The sequence below is a fragment of the Rattus norvegicus genome, chromosome 18 (assembly GCF_021556685.1).
Source record: "Rattus norvegicus strain SHRSP/BbbUtx chromosome 18, alternate assembly SHRSP_T2T, whole genome shotgun sequence".
Lineage (NCBI taxonomy): Eukaryota > Metazoa > Chordata > Mammalia > Rodentia > Muridae > Rattus > Rattus norvegicus.
In genome coordinates, this window is record NC_141551.1 from 26,274,812 (window position 1) to 26,291,803 (window position 16,992).

The following is a 16,992-nucleotide window of genomic DNA, read 5'->3' on the forward strand; positions in this document are numbered from 1 at the left end:
GAGGGGCCTTTATCCACTGAGCCAGCCAGCCAGCTCATACCGGTTATTTGATGGTACTTCCGCAGGAAGTTGGACCGGTAAGACAGCTAATGCTTTTAATCCTAGTATGCTGGAGGCAGACACAGGCGGATTTTAGGCTAACCTGGTCTACAGAGTGAGTTCCAGGGCATCAGGGATATGTGTAGTTTTTTTTTTTTTCATTCCATCTCCTGGCAGCCTAGAGCTATAACCCTGGACTCTCATGGTATGCTGCACGTGGCTTACCCAGATCCTGAGAGTGGCCCTTTGCAGAAATGTGAGCGAGTTGATATGCAGTCATTATTAAGAGGTGAGTTACAGGGAGGGAAGGGCTCAGTGGTTAAGAGCACTGGCTGCTCTTCCACAGGACACCGTCCATGTCTAATACCTGTACGTCTATAGTTACTCACAAGGAGCCTGCAGTTCCAGTCACAGGGGACCCAAAGCCCTCTTCTGGCCTCTTCAGGTACTGTATGTATGTACTGCATAAAACACGCATGCAGGCAAAGCACTCATACACAAAAATTAAGTCTGAGACTTTAAATCAAATTATAGAACCCTATCCTTAGGTTACTTTAAAACAAGGCAATGCTGGAAGTCGATCAATCCCTAAATTTTTGGTGCAGGTGTCTGTCTTTGAGCTCCCAAGGCTGTTGCTGTCCTTTGTTTCTTCTCAAGACCAATGCCGTCTAACGCTTGGTTACTGTGCTCTTTCCACATCCACGGTGGTAGACTTAAATCAGCCACGGTGGGACAGTTCGCGCCATGGAAACCAGCGAACGCACACACTCCACACAGCAGGATGGCCGTGGGGCATTCGTCATCACATCGCTACAGAAGCACTCATGTGACTGTCATGTGACTGTCATGTCGCCACCACTGCCTGTTGTCATCTCCTGCTCTGGCTCTAGACCTCTCTTCACGGATACCAGTAGCTGCATCACCACCTACAAATTCACGGGAGGGGACCTGGAATGGTGGTGCCGGCCTGTACTCCTGGTTCTTAGGATGTTAGAGCAAGAGGGTTGCAGGTTTGAGACCAGCCTTGGGGTGCAGAGCAACCTGTCTGACTACATAGTGAAACCCTGCACTCCCAAAACAGCAAAGCAGTTCCTTAGGGTAGCACATTTTGGGTTGCTCTGTGTAGCCCTGGCTGTCCTGGAACTTGCTCTGTAGAGCAGCCTGGCCTTGTACTCAGAAATCTGCCTATGTCTGTCTTCCGAATGCTGGGATTAAAGGTATGGGCCACCATGTCAGGTTTGGTGGCACATGTCTTTAATCCTAGCACTTGGGAGGCAGAAATATATTTCTGTAAGTTCAAAGCCAGCCTGGTCTACCTAGTGAGACCCTGTCTCAAACAGTAAATGAATAACTAAATATAAAAACCATCAAAACAAACGCGAATCCCTCCAAAAGAAAATGCAGAAAGACCACTGAGGTAGGACTGATGTAGTGGAGGAACAGGCACTTAGTATCCATGGAAAGGCCCGTGGAAAGGCTGGGTTCGATCCCCAGCACCAAAGGGGTGGGGCACGAGGGAAGCAAACACACGGTTGAGATAACTGAGCTGGAATCATGACAGTAATGTGTAGGGTGGCTAGAAATGGCTCACCACTGCTTGCTTCCTCTTTCTAAGGGACCTTTGGCAGCAAAGCCCAAGGGTCTTAGGAAGACAGACCCACAGGACTTTAAAGACATCTTGATTGTCCTCCAGGTGCCCCCTCAACGATCTATTTATTGCCCATAGCAGGGTTCAAACATGAGTAAGACAGGTGTGTGCTCACAGCCTACAGTCACTCCAGAATTAACAACATCTGTAAATCTTTTTTAAAAATAGATTTACTTGGGGTTGGGGATTTAGCTCAGTGGTAGAGCGCTTGCCTAGGAAGCGCAAAGCCCTGGGTTCGGTCCCCAGCTCCTAAAAAAAGAAAAAGAAAAAAAAATAGATTTACTTATTTTGTCTTATGTATGTTTGCTTGCATGCATGTATGTGTAACGCATGCATGCATGCTTGCTTTCCTTGGAGGTCAAAAGAGGGCATTGAAACCCCTGGAACTAGGGTTCTGCTAGCTACCATATGTGTGGTAAGAATCAAACCAGGGTCCTTTGCAAGACAACACACTCTCTTAACCACCAAGCTGAGTTTCCCACCCAAATTCTGTAAATCTTACCATGAGGGTTCGGTGTGTAAGAGAGCTGTGCGGCAGTTTTGTTCCTCACATCCTATTTCAATGATGAAGAAACTGAGTCCACATGGGTCCATTTATTAAAAACAACAACTATACGATCTTGGGGTCTAAGAGGTGGCTCAGTGATTAGGAGCACTGGCTGCCCTTCCAGAGGAGCCAAGTTCTTTAAAGATTTATTTTATGGGGTTGGGGATTTAGCTCAGTGGTAGAGCGCTTGCCTAGGAAGCACAAGGCCCTGGGTTCGGTCCCCAGCTCTGAAAAAAAGAACCAAAAAAAAAAAAAAAAAGATTTATTTTATGTATGTGAGTACACTGTAGCTGTCTTCAGACACACCAGAAGAGGGCATCAGATCTTATTACAGATGGTTGTGAGCCACCATGTGGTTGCTGGGATTTGAACTCAGGACCCTCTGGAAGAGCAGTCAGTGCTCTTAACCACTGAGCCATCTCTCAAGCCCGAGGAGCCAAGTTCTATTCCAAGGACACCTATAACAGCGCAAAAACTGTTTATAAAAGAAAATCTGGGGCTGGAGAGATGGCTCATAATTATCTTTTCACTGAAGGACAGTAATCACTTTGCAGACTGCCGCTGTGGCTGACCCCTACTTTGAACCCTGGGGACTCCTGAACTCTAGAGTTCCTTTGGTGTGTGTGACAGGTGAGCCCGGTGAGCTGAGATGTGATCTCCAGAGAGGCTGAGGCTCTTTCCTGTCCAAGCTTTCCCCTGAACTAATCTTGCCTCAGCAACCCTAGGGAGGAGCTGATGTCACCCCGCCCCTCTCTAATGGTGCCTGAGTCCCATTAGAGCCTCACAAACCCTTTCCTTCCTTCGTTTTCATTTATCCAGCCGCTTTCTAAGGTACTGAGCCCACGGGCGAATCTGAAAGACAGGCTTCTGCCTAAGTAGCTGAAACCCCGTGACAAAGCGGCATCTGGAGGCTGAGGTATCAACAATAGAGTGCGCTTAACATACAAGAGGCTCTAAGTTTGACTTGCAGTACCTCTCGTCCACAAAGTGGTGTCGGTTACAGAAATAAAGGTAGCGGTCTTTTCAGATATAGCCCTGGATGGCACAAAGACTGGTTAAATAAGTAAGCGATTAATAAACTGGAGACTTGATCCTCAGACAGAAAAGGGAAGACGAAATAGAAATGAAGGAAATACACCAGATCTTACTTTGACAGAAAGCAGTAGAGAAACGGTCGCAGAGATAGTCTCTGGCAGCTTCCATCCACAGCCCCCACAGTACCATCACCTACAGTCGCCAAGAGAAGAGGTAGGAGCGGGGGTCCATAAACCCGCCCTCTCTGAGCACAACGCGGGGAGGAAATCAGGGTGAAGGGTGTGGTCTCATTAACACATGAAGCCCTGCAGCTCCAGGGGAGAGGTGACCTGAGTTCAGGGGAGGGGCCTAGGCTGCTGGAGACTACATAATTCTAAGCAATGGGCCCCCTCAAGCTGTCAGTGACCCTGAGGGTGGGAGACCCGCTTCAGCCCCTCTCAGTCTGGGAGAGAAGGGCGTGGCCTCTTTGAAGGCCGAGACCCTCCTCTCTGATCTCCATTGGGTCAGTGGCTCCCGGGGTTCTGCCAATGAGGGACAAGTGAGATGGGCTGCTGATTTTTCCCTCCTGGCTAATGCGAGCTTGCCCACATAAATACCGAGAAAGGTTCTGCGGGCTCCTTACTTCTCTGCACTTGGTCCCCCGGAATGGTCAGGACCATGGGACACTTTTTCATGCTGTGGGTGGCTGCGGGCATGTGTTATACCGCTTTCGGTGCTTCTGCCTGGTAAGCCACTCCCCAGCCTTCGTTCTCCACCAAGGAAGCCCCCTGTCTCACCACCCCCCTCACCTCAGGTTTTCTTTTTGGTAGGTCAGTGAACAATTTCCTGATAACAGGTCCCAAGGTAGGACGGTCCTGCACCCTTCCTGTTTTTTATCCTCTGGGGTCTCTGATAGAACTCTTCTGGGGACAGGAAAAAAGACTGGGACCTCTCACTCAGAAGTCCAGCACTGTTTACTTGTGGTTGTGTTTGTGGTGCCTGCCGTTGAACCTAGGACCTCCGGTATGGTAGGCCACCCCTACACCCCAGGGTGGTTTCTTACTGGGAAGCTATTTGAGTTCTGCCTCCTCCCTGACCCTACGTGACCTGTGCCCAGGGAAGCTCACAGCCCTTTTCCCTGGCACAGGCCTATGTGACCTACACCGCCAGCGTGGCCTTGGGCGCTCAGATGGGCATGGAAGAGTGTAAGTTCCAGTTTGCCTGGGAGCGGTGGAACTGTCCTGAGCACGCTTTCCAGTTTTCAACCCACACCAGGCCGAGAGGTGGTAAGTTCTCATCGGACCACACCTCAGGACGCTGGTCCAACGTGCGTAGGTGAAATGTGTGTGCTGGCCAGGTGGAAGGCGAAAGTGACCGCCCGGGTCCTGACACAGTTTCCTTGCTGTGTCACCCTGAGCGCGGGTCCTTCCCACTCTCACAACATGGAGGTGGGAACTTCATGCTCGAAACGAGTTTTGTACTATCTATTTACTAGGGGGCGTGAGGCAGTGTGGGGGGCGGGGGTGGGACTGGACTCAGGTCATCAGGCTTGACTGCAAATGCCCTGACCCACTGAGCCATCTCACAGGCCCTGGGACTATTCTGAGGGTTGACTGGCATGAACAGAAAGGAATTGTTACAAATGTTATTGTAGGTTCTAATTCTTGTCTGTAGTGGTGTGATTGTACATACCCACCTTGCTCTGATTTACACGAAATGAAATAAAAACGGAGGAAGGGATCATGGAGCCCTTGAAGGAGTTACACTTGTCCCATCATCATAAAAGCCTTGTGACAAGGAAGCTGAAATTTCAGAATGTTTGCCTCAGGTGGTTGTGTGTGCAGCGAGTGTACCTGTGGTGTTTATCTATATGTGATGTGTGTGTATGTGACATGCATATATGTGTGTATGTGTGTATGTGGTGTGTGTGTGCATGTGTGTGATGTGTGTAGTATGTAGGAGTGATGTATGTGCATATATATGTAAAATATGTGTACGTGACATGTATATGTGTGTGCATGTATATGGTGTGTGTGATGTGTGTATGTGTATGTAGGGGTGATGTATGTATATGTGCGTGTATATGTAAAATATGTGTATGTGACATGTATATGTGTATATGCGTATATATGTGTATGTGCGTGTATGTGCGTATGTGGTATATGTGATGTATATATGTATATGTAGTATGTAGGGACAATATATGTATATGTGTGGGTATATGTAAAATGTGTATGTATGTATGTGTATATGTGGTGTGTGTGATGTATGTATGTGTGTGTAGCGTGTAGGGGTGATGTATGTATATGTGCATGTATAAGTAAAATATGTGTATGTGACATGTATATGTGTGTATGTGACATGTATATGTGTTTATGCATATATATGTGTGTATAGGTGTGTGTGGTGTGTGTGATGCTTGTGTAGTATGTAGAGGTGATGTGTGTATATGTGTGTATGTAAAATATGTGTTGTATGTATGTATGTATGTATGTATGTATGTATACATGTGTGTGTGATGTCCATTCCTGCCTGGATAAACTGAGGAGGGTGAAAGTCAGCCTGCTCTGAGGGGGAGGACCTTAACTAATGCCCAGGGGCTGGGGTGGAGGACATTGTTTTACCAAGGCCTCTGCTTTCGGCTAATGAAGATCCACATTTCTAGTCAGCCCCCTGCTCCTCCCCAAAGCCACGAGAGAGACATCCTTCATCCATGCCATCCGCTCTGCTGCAGTCATGTACGCTGTCACCAAGAACTGTAGCATGGGCGACTTGGAAACCTGTGGCTGTGATGAGTCAAATAATGGGAAAGCAGGTAATAGCTTGCTCTTTGATGGGGTTGGGAAGAGGCGGGAGCTACAGAGCTGAGCACAGACTTCTAAGAAAAACCTAGGGACCTCAGCTCTCCCGAATCCCAGACTCTAGTCCTCAATCCCCTCCCTCCTGGAAGCTCATGAATTGATGAGGGCTGAGTTTGCACCCCCAAGACTAGCAATTATAAAATGTCTCTAAAACCAAGGAAACTGGGAATGAGAAGGCTTCAAGAGTTAGAGGCTAGCTCTGGGACAAGAATAGCTTGTCCTCAACCAAGGCTACCCCACTACAGACCCCCTAAAGACTCAGGCCTGTTGCTGATGAGGGTGGAGGGGGCTCTGGTACTGTAGAGGTCCAGAATGTTTAGGCTACAAAGAACTCTGAGGTCATCACATGCCTGTTGCTGTCGGTATAGAAGACCTAACAACCCAGAGCTGAGAAGCACCTGGACTTTGGGAACAGGACCCCACCCACCCACTCCAAGCACCTCCATTTCCCTGTCTTACCATATGCATGGCTTTAACATATCCTCCTTGGGCCCTTGAGAATGGTTTAGCTCTTCCCTAAACAGAACATGCCTCTTTCCCTGGGGTTTAACTGAGAGGTGTGTGCAGAATTTCTTTCCTTGTGTGTAGGTGGCCATGGCTGGATCTGGGGAGGCTGCAGCGACAATGTGGAATTCGGGGAAAAGATCTCCAGACTCTTTGTGGACAGTTTGGAGAAAGGAAAGGATGCCAGAGCCCTGATGAATCTTCACAACAACAGGGCTGGCAGGCTGGTGGGTATAGTAGTCATTCAGTTTTGACAACACCCTTCACAGTCACCCAGAGCTGTCTCATTCATCTCCAAAGCCATTCAGGAAGAGCTCTGTTCTCTACATGACAAAGACAGTTAAGTCTGTCTAAGACAATATAGTTGATAAACCTTGCTTCCATGCAGTGTGTGTGTGTGTGTGTGTGTTTGTGTGTTTGTGTGTTTTTGTGTATGTGCACGCGTATGCATGTGTGTGTATGTTCTCCAAAATGGGGTCTTTTTGGTAGCCCTGGCTTGCCTTGTAATTCATTATATATTCTCTGGACTCATGGTAATTCTCTTACCATAACCCCTCAAGTGCTGGGATTTTAGATGTGAGCCACAAGGCTCTAAAAGATTTTAACCACTTTAACTACATGCTAAGACAGTAATAGAGGACTATAACTGTCCTAAATTCTGCTGGAATTTGAGAGATTGGGACTGTAGAATCTGTTCTTCACCAAGGTTCTGGTAGGGTAACATTGTGAACTCAAATCTGGAAGCAAGCTGGACTTGTAACAAACATCAAATTTTCCTGTGAGCCTCCTCCTGGATGTTCTGCTCACCCAGGGCAGGAGAGAGGCATTTTCAAGGCAACTACATCCACTGTCTTTAGGGTAAATGGATGCAGATACCAGGAGCTCCCTTCTCTCTGAGAGGCTGTGAGGGTGAGAGGGTGGAGGAGACAGAATAGGGTGATGGGACAGGCAAGCACCACAAATAGTCCAGCTCCAAGCTTCGAGATAGATACAGTAACTGTGGTAATTTTAAAAAGCAATTTATTGGGTTGGGGATTTAGCTCAGCGGTAGAGCGCTTGCCTAGCACGTGCAAGGCCCTGGGTTCGGTCCCCAGCTCCGAAAAAAAAAAAGAAAAAAAAGCGATTTATTTTTATTTTATGTACACTGGTGTTTTGCCTGCATGTGTGTTGTGTGAGGATGTCGGATACTCTGCAACTGGAGTTACAGACAGTTGTGAGCTACCATGTGGGTAGTGGGAATCGAGCCTACGTCCTCTGGAAGAGCCAGGGGCCAGTGCTCTTAACTGCTGACGCATCTCACTGGTCCCCTGAGGTTCTGATTTATTTTACAACTTACAAAGTATTTCTTTGCTTGTTCTGTTTTGGTTTTAGTTTGGGGTTTTGTGGGGTGCTGGAGCCTCAGACCCAAGTATTCTACCCTTGGGTCCCTGCTTTATCCAATACTTGTTACAACTGGGCCAAGAAACACACTAAGAAGTTACAGGTTCGAACCAGGAGCCTATGTTCCTGGCTTCAGTCATCTTTCAGCACTTGGCCAGCTCCTGGTCTTTAACCCCTTAACACTGACCAATCTCCCTGAAAAGATCTAGGACAGGGTTAGGAGTGCCCTCTCCCCAATAATCCAGATAGGCCTCCAAAGCTAGGAAGCACAGCTCTAAAATATTCCACTTGCTTGCTAGCCACTGGCCTCCTCCACCAAGTTATTCTTTGTCTTCTTCTTCTCCCCCTCCCTCCACCCTACCCCCAAGGCAGTGAGGGCCTCTATGAAAAGAACCTGCAAGTGTCATGGCATCTCAGGAAGCTGCAGCATCCAGACGTGTTGGCTGCAGCTGGCTGACTTCCGGCAGATGGGAAATTACCTAAAGGCCAAGTATGACCGCGCGCTGAAAATTGAGACGGATAAGCGCCAGCTCAGGGCTGGCAACAGAGCTGAAGGCCGCTGGGCTCCCATCGAGGCCTTCCTTCCCAGCGCAGAGGCTGAGCTGATCTTCTTAGAGGGGTCTCCTGACTACTGCAACCGCAATGCCAGCCTGGGCATCTACGGCACAGAGGGGCGGGAGTGCCTGCAGAACGCCCGCAGTGCTTCCCGGTGGGAGCAGCGCAGCTGTGGGCGCCTGTGCACCGAGTGTGGGCTGCAGGTGGAGGAGAGGCGAACAGAGGCCGTGAGCAGCTGTGACTGCAACTTTCAGTGGTGTTGCACGGTCAAGTGTGGCCAGTGCAGGCGTGTGGTGAACAGGTACTACTGCACACGCCCTGCAGGTAGTGCGGGGCCCCGGGGCACCACCACAAAGTCACTTGTTGCTTAGTTGCACGACAGTGGAGGTGGGGACTGAACTTCTGGTGTAGGGGGACACAGACTGGAAAACTGGGACCTCACAGGGTTGGCCTGTAGACCTTCCACGATAGGTGGGGTAGGTGGATGATGTTACAGCATCTTCTTCGCAAGGCTGAAATCGGAACCTTGTTCTCCTGGCTTGTGGACCCAGCCTTTACCACACAGTTACTCTTGGACTTGAGGAGCTTGTTAAAGACGGAGTTTGGTTTGGATGCACATCCAGAGGACCCTCAAACAATTTGTTCCATGAAGCTTCAGATACTGTTCCTTCCGCCCAGTTGTGCAGCTGGGAATTAGAGGGAAGAGAAGCTAAAGGAAAGGAATTCTGGAGGCCAGGAGAGATGGCTTAGTGGTTAAGAGCACTGGGTGGCCTTCCAGAGGACTGGTTCACTTCGCAGCACCCACTTGGTGGCTGTGGGCCATCCGTACCTCCAGTTCCAGGGGATCCAATGTCCTTTTGTGGTCTCCGTGACCACCAAGCACAAATGTGTGCAGACAGAACATTTATACATATAAAATAATAAAGTAAAACTTACATTTAAAAAGGTAAGAATTTGTTCCGACCTGTGAAGAAGCACCCTTCCCCACTTCTGACCCAACTGCAGGCAAGCACACAGGGGACCTGGGGTGCCACTGGTTTTCTCCTACCGTGAGCTGGGTTTCTCATCTGCTTATGCACTTTGACACTCCAGCCTCCCTCCCCCCCACTGCCTCCCCACAAGGCCAGAGTTAAAGTCTAGGAAAGCCAGGACCCAGGATCAGCATGGACCTTTCTACCCATAAGCCATCCCCAGATCCCAAACGACAATAAATGGACAGGTGACTAGGACTTCCCTGACAAAGTCCTAGGAGAACATTTCCCAGAGAACTAGAGGACATCTCTGCTTTGCTATTTTCCCAAATTGGAAACTCAATTTTATTTGCAATAAATGCTTCTAGGGTATATCTAGATAGGACTTTTCTTCTTTTCTTTAAATATGTATTTTATGTTACGTGTGTAAATGTTTTGCCTGTATGTGTATCTATATGCTATACACATGCTGTGGGGGTCAGAAGAAGAGCTCGAGTTACAGATGATTGTGAGCCACCATATGGGTGCTGAGAATTGAGCACAGGTTCAGCTATAAATGGAGGATAAGGTCAGGCTGATGCAAAATCAAAATCAAAACAAAACGAAAGTCTGGGTGTGGTGGTGCACCCCTTTAGTTCCAGGCTTCAGAGAAGCAGATCTCTGTGAGTTTGAGGTCAGCCTGGTCTACAGATAGAGTCCAGAACAACCAGGGCTCTGTTGCACAGAGAAACCTGTGTGGGGAGGGGGAGCCTAAATAAATAAATAAAACTAAACACCAAGCAGGGTGATGGTGGCACACGCCTTTAAACCCAGCACTCAGAGGCCAGCCTGGTCCACAGAGTGAGTTCCAGGGCAGTCAGGGCTACACAGAAAAGCAAACCAACCAAACAACAAACAAAACATTAAAACTAAAGTAACAGGGAAAGACTGTGCGCAGGTTTGGGTATGATTCAGAGTGAGTGAAGCAGCTTGGGAAGTGAAGAAGCCCTTTGAACTTGGGCTACGTCAAAGTGTGTTTACTCTCCTCAGTTAGATCTCCTCAGGGCAGTAGGGAGGCTGTGGGTTCTGCTTCCCTCATTCACACTTTTACTCCGAAAGAGGGGGGAGAGCCCACAAAGAGCTGCCTGCCCCTTCCCCAAGCCACTGGGTTCCTAACTCTGAATTTCACAGCCGAGGGAAACTCCCTGCCAGCAGGTTTAACAAGTGAAGTGACCACCAAGGGCAGGTGACACTCCCAGGATTTCGTTTTAACTTCTGTCTCAGTTTTTTCTTGCCTACAATAAACAAATAGTCTGGCCATTGGAAAGAAGGGCCGGAAGGAATAATCAGTTTATCTTTTATTTTACTTTCAATTGCGTGCATGAATGTGGGGGTGGTGCTCATGCACGTGGGTGCCCAAGGGGGCTTCAGATTCCTTTGGAACTGGAGTTACAGACGGCTGTGAGCCACCTGATGTGGCTGCTGGAGATGGAACTCAGGCCCCGCGGGAAGAAGAGGGCATAGTCTCAACCACGGGACACTCCAGTCCAACAGTCAGTTCATTTTTAAATTGTTTTCATTTCAGACTGTAGTGGAATGCTCACTAAGGACGTTGGTGTCACGAGAGAAGCCACGAGCTGAGCTGCCTCTGAGGTCTAGCCTGGTCCAGTGTGACCTCTTTAGCTTCCAGTTTTAAACCCCTCCATGCATTGGAGAGCAGACAGAATGGGGAACCCATAGAAACACTATGGCCTACTTCAAAGCAAAGGCTTGCATAGCAGTAATGGCAGAGAGAAGTGGCGTGGGCAGCAGGGCTGTGGTGAGAGGGAAAGCAGAGAGACAACCTACAGGGCAAAAGCTTTGAGGAGACAACCCAAGAAAAGATTATTTTCCTGGGAAGTAAAATCTAAAGCACAAAATCCTGAGTGTCAACCCTCAATTAATGTCACAAAGTCCGGGTTGGGGATTTAGCTCAGCGGTAGGGTGTTTGCCTAGCAAGCGCAAGGCCCTGGGTTCGGTCCCCAGCTCCGAAAAAAAGAAAAAAAAGTCACAAAGTCCACAGTTTGATACTCAATTTGAGTTGTGACTCTATGTTAGGGAAACGACAGACTCCATTTCCCCCTGTGTCCATAACAGAATTTTCATCCAAGGCACCTGACATTCCGCCCCTACCTCCTGGAATAGAGGTGTTCAGAAACAACACCCCCGGCTGCTTTGTTTAAGGCACTGCTTTGTTAAGGAGAGCATGCCTTGTGGTCCTTGTGGGGCTATAGAGGAGTTTTCACTAAGAAAACACGAAGAAAAAAAGAATTCTGGGGAAAGTTGCTGAACACCCCCCAAAGCTCACAGTCAGCTGATGTCTTCTTCTGAGTCTCCCCCACCCTCATCCATCTTGTCTCCAAAGTCATCAACTGTCCTAGCAACCAACCTGCTCCCACAGACTCAGCCAGGAGCTAAAGGAATTTAGATTCTCCACATCCATCACCTTCCTGCCAGCCTCATTCAAATTCATCAGTTACAACCCTGTGGCCCTTCCTTCCCTCTCGGAGCATCCCTAACAATCAGGCAACCACCAAAGGGACAAAATAAAACTCACACGTTCAATAGAGTCGGATCCATAGCGGATCTTGAGAATCTGCTGGAAGGAGGATTGATTCGGTGAGGGAAGTTTGTCCCTGAGCCAGTATCTCACGATGACCTGGCATCAAGTCACTTTACCTGGAAAATGGACTCCTGTATTTTTGGTCCAGACTAGGAAAAACAAAACAAAACAAAACAAAACAAAACAAAACAACAACAACAACAAAAAACCTTATGCTAGCCACAAGCCCCTGTGAGGCTCTTTTCCCACTTCTCTTCCTTCTTCCCACACGCATGCGCACTCCCATGTGAGCGAAACTAAGGACCCCAAAGCATAACAGCAGTAATAAAATCAAACGGACAAAACAAACCAGCAGAACCCCCGAGCCTATTTCCAGAACCTGCCAGCATCTTCCACACACACAGCCTCAGCGAGCAGTTTGGTGATCCTGCAGGGAACAGGAACCACAAGGAAAGGAGTGTTAGACCTGCCAACTGACAAGTGCTTGGCAGAGCCCTCTCCACCAGCCTTCAGAACAAGTAATTAAAGAGTTAAAATTATCGGGGACTCAGGTCTGGCTCCGGGTAGAACATACCCAGAGTTGCATGCGCAAGGCCCTAGGTTCAATCTCTACAACCCCCTTGAAAACACCCCAATGTTTAAAGGTTACAATCATCCCCTCCTATAGGGGCTCAGAGAGAACAAGTACCCCAACCTGAAAGAAACAACAGGGAGGTGGATTTGAATTCAGACATGTCACTTCATAAATTCAAAATCTTCCATTTACAACCATTCTCCCTGTAGGGAGCCCAGAGGCTCCAGGAGCCATAACCACCGTGACTGCTTTGAGGAGCGAGAACCATTCATATGCAGTGAAAGGTGTCTTCCTCCTCTCTCCTCTACAAGTGTGAGTTCTATTTCTCAGCCCTTCCCCTGAATAAGGACCTTAACTTTTGATTTGCAAAAACCTTCCTTAGAATGATAAAGCAGATGGCCTGCACCTGCTGACTGGGGAGGACACCGTCTGATTCTCCAAGGGGCCCTCAAAGGGAAAAAACCAAAACAAAAACCTGAGTCATTATGTATTCATTAGAGGTCAGAGTTTCAAGAGGGGATGTCAAGGGAGGGTGTTTACTTCCGAAGGCAGAGGAGGGAAACACTACCCCAAGGGAAACCCTAGCCCCACTCACAAACTGCCTGTGATTCTCAGTGGTGACAGAAAGCACAAGGTTGAGAAAAAACAAAATGGAAGCAAGACCCATTTCAAAGGGTTGAATTCAGCTGTAAGCCCCTGGTCCCACTCCTCTCCCTACCACAGGAGGAAAAAATCCGGTATACAGCAGAGGAGAGAAGAGTAGACCCCACACTCCCACCCCACCCCACCCCACCCCACCCCAAGCAATATCCAGAGTTGATGCTCTGGTCATTCAAACCAGGCTGCTCTTCTCAGGATGAGGCAACAGAAAAGGAGTGGGTAATATCCCAAGGGAGGCATGAACAGTTAGATCATGGACCCTCATGAGTTCAATTCCCAGCAACCACATGGTGGCTCACAACCATCTGTAAAGAGATCCGATGCCCTCTTCTGGTGTATCTGAAGACAGCTACAGTGTACTTATATATAATAAATAAATAAATCTTTAAAAAAAAAAAAAGAAGATCATGGACCCTAAGGCCTGAGACTAAACTTCGTCAGAGATGTTAAGGAAACAACAGAGAGGGGACTGGGGATGTGGACAAGAAGGAGGTGGGGTGCAGAAAGGCCTTGTGGTCCATGCACCTGGTGTCTAAGTACGTACACACACAATAATGATGAGAAAGCAGACAACCAATGAAAAAGGTTATCTCACTGGGGCCTTTTAAACTTTTAAACTTTAAGAACTTTTTGAAATCATAATTATCTGATTCTAAGGTTAAAACTCTCAGTAAGTGTGCTGGAGAGGTGGCTCAGTGGTTAAGAGCACTGACTGCTCTTCCACATGTCCTGAGTTCAATTCCCAGCAACCACATGGTGTCTCACAACCATCTGCAATGGGATCCAGTGCCCTCTTCTGGTGTGTCTGAAGACAGCAACAATGTACTTACATAAAATAAACAACTCTTTAAAAAAAACTCTCAATAAGTACCAATGCCATTTCTAGCTGGTGTGGGGCCACATACCTGCATTCCTAGCAGTTGGAAGGTAGAGGCGAGAGGATCAGGAATTTACAGTTATTCTCAGCTGCATTAGACTCAGGGGGTGAGGGGAATGGGGGAGGGGCTGGGTGTGGTACAGGCTTCAGTCCTAGTACTGAGGGGGCAGAGAGGCAGGTGGATCTCTAAGCTCCAGACCAACCTGGTCGACAGGGCTGGTGCCTGGGCTATGTGGAGAAACTGTCTGGAAAGAGGAAGGAAAAGGAGGAAGAAGAGAAGGAAGAGGAAAAAGAGGAGGAAGAGGGGGAAGAGAAGGAAGAGGAAGAGGAGGAGGAAGAGAAAAGTCAAAGAAAGAATAGAGCACACTTAAACTTTTGGGTTCATTGATTGTTGTCCTGAATTTGTTGATTTGTTTGTTTGAGACAAGGCCTCACTATGCATCCCAGGCTGGCTTTGAACTAGAGATCCTTCTGTCTCGGCCTCCAAGCCCTGAGACGACAGTTATGCACCTCCTATCCAGCTGTACACCGTCTTGAAATTCCATCAGAAGGAATGATGGTGCCTCCCTTCCTGGGACAGGTGCTTGTAAGACACATGCTCATCAGCCACATGTTACGCCTTCCGTCTTCTAAGGCCCTGTGCTATATGCTCAAGTCTTCAACTATTCCTGGTTCTATGAGAATAGTCACAATGCTCACTAGTTACTTCTTATTGGTTGTCTACAGAGGCACCGATGACGCTGGCTTTGTGAACCACGTTAGGTGGGGTGTGAACCAGATTTCTCTGTCTAGCCTTGGTCGCCATCACCTCTCTGTGCAGAGCTGAAGAATAGCCTTATTCTGAGTTATCAAAGAACTTTGTCTTACTTGCGTTTCTCCGCAACCGAAGCTCTTCTTTGACTCTCTCCGTCCCAACTGAAGAGTTTAAATGCAGCTGTACCAACTGGGATTGACCTAGTAGATCAGCCCCAGTCACCAATGTGCTGGGAACTTGAAGTGGAATGGGGACCAGATGTGAAACTGACAACCAGGGGCCCTCTAGGAGCCATAGCTGGGCCCATCTCAGCCTTGGGTATTTCAACTATTTTGCTCCAAGTTGATGGTACTGTCTGGGGAGATTTAGGTGATCCAGCCTTATTGAAGAAAGTATGGCCTGTATGTAGTAGATTTTAAGATTAAAATCTCTCAGGCTGGAGAGATGGCTTGTTGTTGTAAAATTATACTAACTTGTTTTTCTTTTTCTTTTTTTTTTCTTTTTTCCAGGGCCTTGCGGTTGCTAGGCAAGCGCTCTACCACTGAGCTAAATCCCCAACCCCAACTTGTTTTTCTTTTACCCCCACTAGATCCGACACTACAGTGCCCCAAGATATTTGGTAGATATCTTGCCAGAAACACACATCCCAACTCCATGGCAGCCCAATGTCTCTACCGCCACACACTCTCGCAAACTCAATTCTCCACAAGAAAGAACATGCAATACAATAGCCTCTGATCCGATTGATAAGATATAATTGCCCACCTAAACACACAAAGCCCTGTACACATCCATCCCTTAAGAACATTCATAACAACCTGTAAAGGTACAGAGTGAAATCTTAACATCTGCCTCCACGTTCTCTCAGCGTCTTCCTCTCTCCAGTCTCCTCCTCTACCCTCGAACTTTTCTCTTCCTTCTCATCCAATGACAGGCCTCGTCCTGTCTTGTACCTGCCTCACCTGTATGACATCATCCTATAATGGCTCAGTGGTTAAGAGCACTGACTGCTCTTCCAGAGGTCCTGAGTTTAAATCCCAGCAACCACATGGTGGCTCACAGCCATCTGTAATGGGATCCGATGCCCTCTTCTGGTGTGTCTGAAGACAGCTACAGTGGACTCATATAAATAAAATAGAAGTTGCTTTCACAGAGCTTGCTCTTTGGGGTCATCCATGGCTCCACCCTCACCCTCTACTCAAACGCTCAGCTGTTCCTGCTCAGTTGCCTTCCCTTGGTTTGTCCTCCCACCATCCCTTGTCCTCCCGCACCTTGACTTCAACTCTGACAAAGTCTGCATCTGAATCTTGCACAAATCCAGCAACTGATGTAATTTTTTTCAGCTCATCAGGGTCCAGAGTGGCCTGGAACTCACTTATAACCCAAGTTGGACGTGAATTTGTGGTCATTCTTGTACCCATCCTTCCAAGAACTGGAGTTACAGATGTGGGTACCGTATCTGACTTATGATAACTTATAGACATGTGCTCACATGCACACGTTTGTGTATGGCCGCTTCCAGTCACCCTCTTTGCCGCCCTTCCTGGGCAGAGAAGCCGTTCTTGTTTCTCCTGTTTTACTGCTCGCTCCAGTGCCAGCCAGGCCAGGTCAGTAGATTCTTGCCCTTCTGCATCCCAGTTGGGACCATTTCTCTTCCTCAAGAACCTTTGTCCTCTTGTCCTCTGTTGCGCCTGTCCGACTCCCAAGACTCCTTGAAGGGGTCTCTGCTCCTTGGCTTTGCGCTCCCCGCTCAGAGAGCCATTGTCCATGCAGTGTTTCTGCATGTCTATAACAGATTGAGTCAGGCATGGTGGTACTTGGCTGTGATCCCAAGTGGAGGCAGGAGGATCTGGAGCTCAAAGTTACCCCTCAGCTACAGAGTAAGCTCTAGGCCAGAAGAGGCCACGTGAGAGTGTCTTAAACACAAAAACTAAACTAAAAACCCAATGGAGCCGACACACCTCTCTCTCTTGGAGGTAGGACCACAGTGACATCATCAAAATCTCGTTGGAGTCAGTGGCCTCTGG

The 16,992-nt window shown here is 48.1% G+C and overlaps 1 protein-coding gene across 3 annotated transcripts; it reads left to right on the forward strand.

The window, feature by feature from the left end:
• Positions 1-3,600: 3,600 nt before the first annotated feature.
• Positions 3,601-9,488, forward strand: Wnt8a (Wnt family member 8A). 3 transcript variants are annotated; one of them, XM_087592467.1, is made up of 6 exons: positions 3,601-3,994; positions 4,079-4,112; positions 4,396-4,534; positions 5,914-6,063; positions 6,698-6,840; positions 8,362-9,488. In XM_087592467.1, the coding sequence occupies exons 1-6, from the start codon at positions 3,915-3,917 to the stop codon at positions 8,917-8,919; spliced, it is 1,104 nt and encodes a 367-aa protein (XP_087448593.1). In that variant the 5' UTR covers positions 3,601-3,914; the 3' UTR covers positions 8,920-9,488.
• Positions 9,489-16,992: the final 7,504 nt, after the last annotated feature.

Bases quoted from the DNA above. Each gene is read 5' to 3' on its own strand.
- Wnt8a (XM_087592467.1), top strand. From the start codon at position 3,915: ATGGTCAGGACCATGGGACACTTTTTCATGCTGTGGGTGGCTGCGGGC. The intron at 4,535-5,913 runs GTAAGTTCTCAT...CCACATTTCTAG, and splicing joins CCACACCAGGCCGAGAGGTG to TCAGCCCCCTGCTCCTCCCC. The intron at 6,064-6,697 runs GTAATAGCTTGC...CCTTGTGTGTAG, and splicing joins GTCAAATAATGGGAAAGCAG to GTGGCCATGGCTGGATCTGG.